The sequence below is a fragment of the Gadus chalcogrammus genome, chromosome 7 (assembly GCF_026213295.1).
Source record: "Gadus chalcogrammus isolate NIFS_2021 chromosome 7, NIFS_Gcha_1.0, whole genome shotgun sequence".
NCBI lineage: Eukaryota > Metazoa > Chordata > Actinopteri > Gadiformes > Gadidae > Gadus > Gadus chalcogrammus.
The window spans coordinates 33,126,523-33,131,522 of record NC_079418.1 but is presented as its reverse complement, the minus strand read 5'-3'; the positions used below and the strand labels follow the sequence as shown (position 1 = coordinate 33,131,522).

The 5,000-nt window shown below is 50.7% G+C and overlaps 1 protein-coding gene across 1 annotated transcript in view; it reads left to right on the top strand.

The window, feature by feature from the left end:
• Nucleotides 1–4,942, top strand: part of slc8a4a (solute carrier family 8 member 4a) — a 26,922-nt gene extending 21,980 nt beyond the window's left edge. Inside the window, 2 exon segments of the mRNA XM_056594387.1 lie at nt 1,519–1,791; nt 4,563–4,942. Of these exon segments, the coding sequence (XP_056450362.1) occupies nt 1,519–1,791; nt 4,563–4,942 (653 nt within the window).
• Nucleotides 4,943–5,000: the final 58 nt, after the last annotated feature.

Sequence of the window (5,000 nt, the reverse complement as noted above, 5' to 3'; positions counted from 1 at the left end):
ACCACCACCTCCACCAGCTCCACCAGCAGCTGTTGTGGAGTGCTGTCCTGTGGAGTACAGAAAGCTTTTCGACTCCACAGTGATATCCCTGCAGTTACTATGGTGATAACCATCCAGAGACACGCCCACTAGTGTGGGCTTACACAGGCTTACATAAAAATGACTTGAGGGGCCTTTAGTGTGATGGTCCACTCCTGGGCTTTCACTGCCAAGGGATTTTATTTGATAGGTTTGCAATTAAACCTCAGATAGGAGGCCTGTTCTACTGTGTGTAACCTGATAGGAGGCCTGTTCTACTGTGTGTAACCTGATAGGAGGCCTGTTCTACTGTGTGTAACCTGATAGGAGGCCTGTTCTACTGTGTGTAACCTGATAGGAGGCCTGTTCTACTGTGTGTAACCTGATAGGAGGCCTGTTCTACTGTGTGTAACCTGATAGGCCTGTTCTACTGTGTGTAACCTGATAGGAGGCCTGTTCTACTGTGTGTAACCTGATAGGAGGCCTGTTCTACTGTGTTTAGCCTCAGATAGGAGGCCTGTTCTACTGTGTGTAACCTGATAGGAGGCCTGTTCTACTGTGTGTAACCTGATAGGAGGCCTGTTCTACTGTGTGTAACCTGATAGGAGGCCTGTTCTACTGTGTTTAACCTGATAGGAGGCCTGTTCTACTGTGTGTAACCTGATAGGGGGCCTGTTCTACTGTGTGTAACCTGATAGGGGGCCTGTTCTACTGTGTGTAACCTGATAGGAGGCCTGTTCTACTGTGTTTAACCTGATAGGAGGCCTGTTCTACTGTGTGTAACCTGATAGGAGGCCTGTTCTACTGTGTTTAACCTGATAGGAGGCCTGTTCTACTGTGTTTAGCCTCAGATGGGAGGCCTGTTCGAATATCTTTTAAGGTCTGCTGATTTTATCACAGTATCAAAAATGCATGACTTGGTGAACACCAAGTCAACACCAAGAAAGATTATATCCTTGAATAATTAATATTTGGTAGGATTTCAAGTGGTTTGAGTGTAGCAGCCTTGTGGTGAGGGGCTGCTATTGGGACCTTTACTTTGGTATCATGTCGTGGTGCGGCCTTTAAGAGGACGGCTGAGGGCTTTTACTCTGAAGGTGTTGCTGGACCAAAGGTTGTTTATTTGTTTTTATTTTATTTGTTTGTTTATGTGTTTGTTTGTCTGTTTGTTTACGTCTTTGTCAGTTTGTTTATGTCTTTGTTTGTCTGTTTGTTTATGTGTTTGTTCGTTTGTCGGTTTGTTTATGTCTTTGTCTCTTTGTTTATGTATCTGTTGTCTGTTTGTTTATGTGTTTGTTGGTTTGTTTATGTCTTTGTCTCTTTGTTAATGTATCTGTTGTCTGTTTGTTTATGTGTTTGTTCGTTTGTTTATGTCTTTGTCTCTTTGTTTATGTATCTGTTGTCTGTTTGTTTATGTGTTTGTTCGTCTGTTTATGTCTTTGTCTCTTTGTTTATGTATCTGTTGTCTGTTTGTTTATGTGTTTGTTTGTTTGTCCCCAGGTGACGATGACGATGAGGACAGCGGCGAGGAGCGCCTGCCCTCCTGCTTCGACTACATCATGCACTTCCTCACCGTGTTCTGGAAGGTTCTGTTCGCCTTCGTGCCGCCCACCGAGTACTGGAACGGCTGGGCCTGCTTCTTCGTGTCCATCTCCCTGATCGGCGTTCTGACGGCCGTCACCGGAGACCTCGCCTCGCACTTCGGCTGCACCGTCGGCCTCAAGGACTCCGTCACCGCCGTGGTGTTTGTGGCGCTCGGGACCTCCGTCCCAGGTGGGTCCCCTCCCCCCGCCTGTGACATCACTAGTGATCTACACCTGTCTGCTAGTGACATCACTAGTGATCTACACCTGTCTACTAGTGACATCACTAGTGATCTACACCTGTGACATCACTAGTGATCTACACCTGTGACACCACTAGTGATCTACACCTTTCCCATCACTAGTTATCTACACCTGTCCCATCACTAGTTCTCTAGACCAGTGACATAACAAGTGATCTAGACCTGTGAGATCACTAGTGATCTGCACCTGTCACATCACTAGCGATATAGACCTTTGACATAACTAGTGATCTAGACCTGTGACATCAGTAGTGATCTAGACCTGTGAGATCACTACTGATCTGCACCTGTCACATCACTATTGATCTAGACCCGTGACATCAGTAGTGACCTAGACCTGTGACATCACTCGTGATCTAGACCTGTGACATCACTAGTGATCTAGACCCGTGACATCAGTAGTGATCTAGACCTGTCACATCACTAGTGATCTAGACCTGTCACATCACTAGTGATCTAGACCCGTGACATCAGTAGTGATCTAGACCTGTCACATCACTAGTGATCTAGACCTGTCACATCACTAGTGATCTAGACCTGGATCAGGAGGAGGTTCCTCCGACCCTCTCAGGCTCAGAGCTGTGTTGTGTGTCTTTCTTCACAGTGAGCTAGAGGTAGCCAAAGTACTGCAGGATACTCCGGTCCCCAACCTCGTCCTGAATTCACACCATCCACTGTCCGTCGCATTATTTACTCTCAATCACGTTGGATAAAAGTGTCTCCTAGATTGCCGTGGTTCCCTTAGCGTCTGAATGGAGCTCCATCCCACCTGTAACTATAGCGACCGGCTCTCTGCAGAGCCTCAGTAGGTGGAGGGCTGCCTGCTCCTCATTACGTTAACGTATCGACTGGTCCGTGTCAGAGCGGCTCGCCCTCACCGACCCCTGCAGCCAGAGGTCTGTGTTCAGCGGGTGGAACCCACCTGCCCTGCTTTGGGTTCTGCATTCTGTTACGAATCGGTAACGGTTAATGGTTCATCAGTGGAGGACCAGCGTTCAGATCCTTGGATTAAAGAAACAGCTTCATAGGCTACAGGGAGAAAACCAGCTGAGGAATAACGTCTAACTGGTTTCTGGGGAGTAGCTCAGTGGGAAGCTCGGCAGCTTACTAAATATGTATCCCGCCATTATGCCGTTGACAACCGGCAGCTTTGTGTGAACGTGTGCATGCATGTGTGGTTGTGTGTGTGCATGCATGTGTATGTATTTGTATGTTCGTGTGTGTTTATTTATGTGTGACAACAGACTGCTTTGTGTGCATGCACGTGTGTGTGGTTGTGTGTGTGCGTGTATGTATGGTTTGCTGTGTGCATGCGTGTGTGCCTATATGTATGGTTGTATGTGTGCATGTGTGTGTTTGTGTGTATGCAAGTACGTGTGTGTGTGTGGGTTTATGCACGAACGTGCGTGCGTGTGTGCGTGTGATAGCTGATAAAGTCTTGGTGGTAGCACTGCACTGGAAACGTGATTATTCTGGGATGTCTTTCTCGCGTTATTTCCAGCTCCCTGTCTCTGTACGTCCAAGTCCTGTCACACAACCCAGCTTAACGTCAGCCTTCAGCTCTGGGTCTGAACCACGGGGCCGACCGTCCTGCGCACAATGAAGAGCATCTACTGTCTCCCTTCTAGCCTCGGAGGACAGGCCAGGTCCTAGAGGGTCCTAGAGGGTCCTGGAGGGTCCTAGAGGGTCCTAGAGGGTCCTGAGGGTCCTAGAGGGCCCTGGAGGTTCCTAGAGGGTCCTAGAGGGTCCTAGAGAGTCCTGGAGGGTCCTGAGGTTCCTAGAGGGTCCTAGAGGGTCCTGGAGGGTCCTAGAGGGTCCTGGAGGGTCCTAGAGGGTCCTGGAGGGTCCTAGTGGGTCCTAGAGGGTCCTAGAGGGTCCTAGAGGGTCCTGAGGTTCCTAGAGGGTCCTAGAGGGTCCTGGAGGGTCCTAGTGGGTCCTAGAGGGTCCTAGAGGGTCCTAGAGGGTCCTAGAGGGTCCTGGAGGGTCCTAGAGGGTCCTAGAGGGTCCTAGAGGGTCCCGGAAGGGCCTAGAGAGTCCTAGAGGGTCCTAGAGGGTCCTAGTGGGTCCAGAGGGTCCCAGAGGGTCCTAGAGGGTCCTAGAGGGTCCTGAGGGTCCTAAAGGGTCCTGAGGGTCCTGGAGGGTCCTAGAGGGTCCTAGAGGGTCCTGAGGGTCCTAGCGGTCTAGCCAGGCCAGTCTTCCTGGGAGCTGACTGACGCCGTGGTTTAAACACCAGCCGCTCTGAACAGTCAGCGCTTCAAACGCACCGCCGCCGATAAACTGAAATAAAATGAACCATGAAGTGAAGTTGATTACCTCCTGAACTACAAGAGAGGAGAGCACTGCTGAACAGAGACCCTCCTCCGCCCAGTGGACGCGTTTGGTCCGGCGGTTTCTTCACACGTTGATGCTGGAGCCTCACTTTTCAACCGATGATTCATGAGGCGGTGAACTCAGACCGGACACTTGAGAAAAGATAGAAGTCAATTGAAAAAAGTGATGTAAATATAGTGCAGCTCAATATAAATAAAGGCTTTAGGTTTTTACATAAAAATGTTAACGAAAAAAAAAAAATACTCCTGAATTTTCCGTCTTAAGTGCGACTTAAAGTCATCTTTAATAGTAATATAACCTAAATATTGCAACGGTGGCTCCAACCATTTCCTCCTTCTCCTTCTCCCTCGCTGGCTCCACGCCACAGACACCTTCGCCAGTAAGGTGGCGGCCATCCAGGACCAGTACGCCGACGCGTCCATCGGCAACGTGACGGGCTCCAACGCCGTCAACGTGTTCCTGGGCATCGGCGTGGCCTGGACCATCGCCTCCGTCTACTGGAGCTCCCGCGGGCAGAAGTTCCTGGTGAACCCCGGCTCGCTGGCCTTCTCCGTCACGCTGTTCACGGTGATGGCGGTGTGCTGCGTGATGGTGCTGCTGTACCGCCGCCGGCCGGGCGTGGCGGGGGGCGAGCTGGGGGGGCCGCGGACTGCCAAGCTCCTCACCCTCGGCCTGTTCCTGTCCTGCTGGTTAATCTACATCCTGCTGTCCTCCCTGGAGGCCTACTGCCACATCCCCGGCTTCTGAGGGGGGGGGGGGAGAGGGGGGAGAGAGAGAGAGAGAGAGGGGGAGAGAGGGGGAGAGA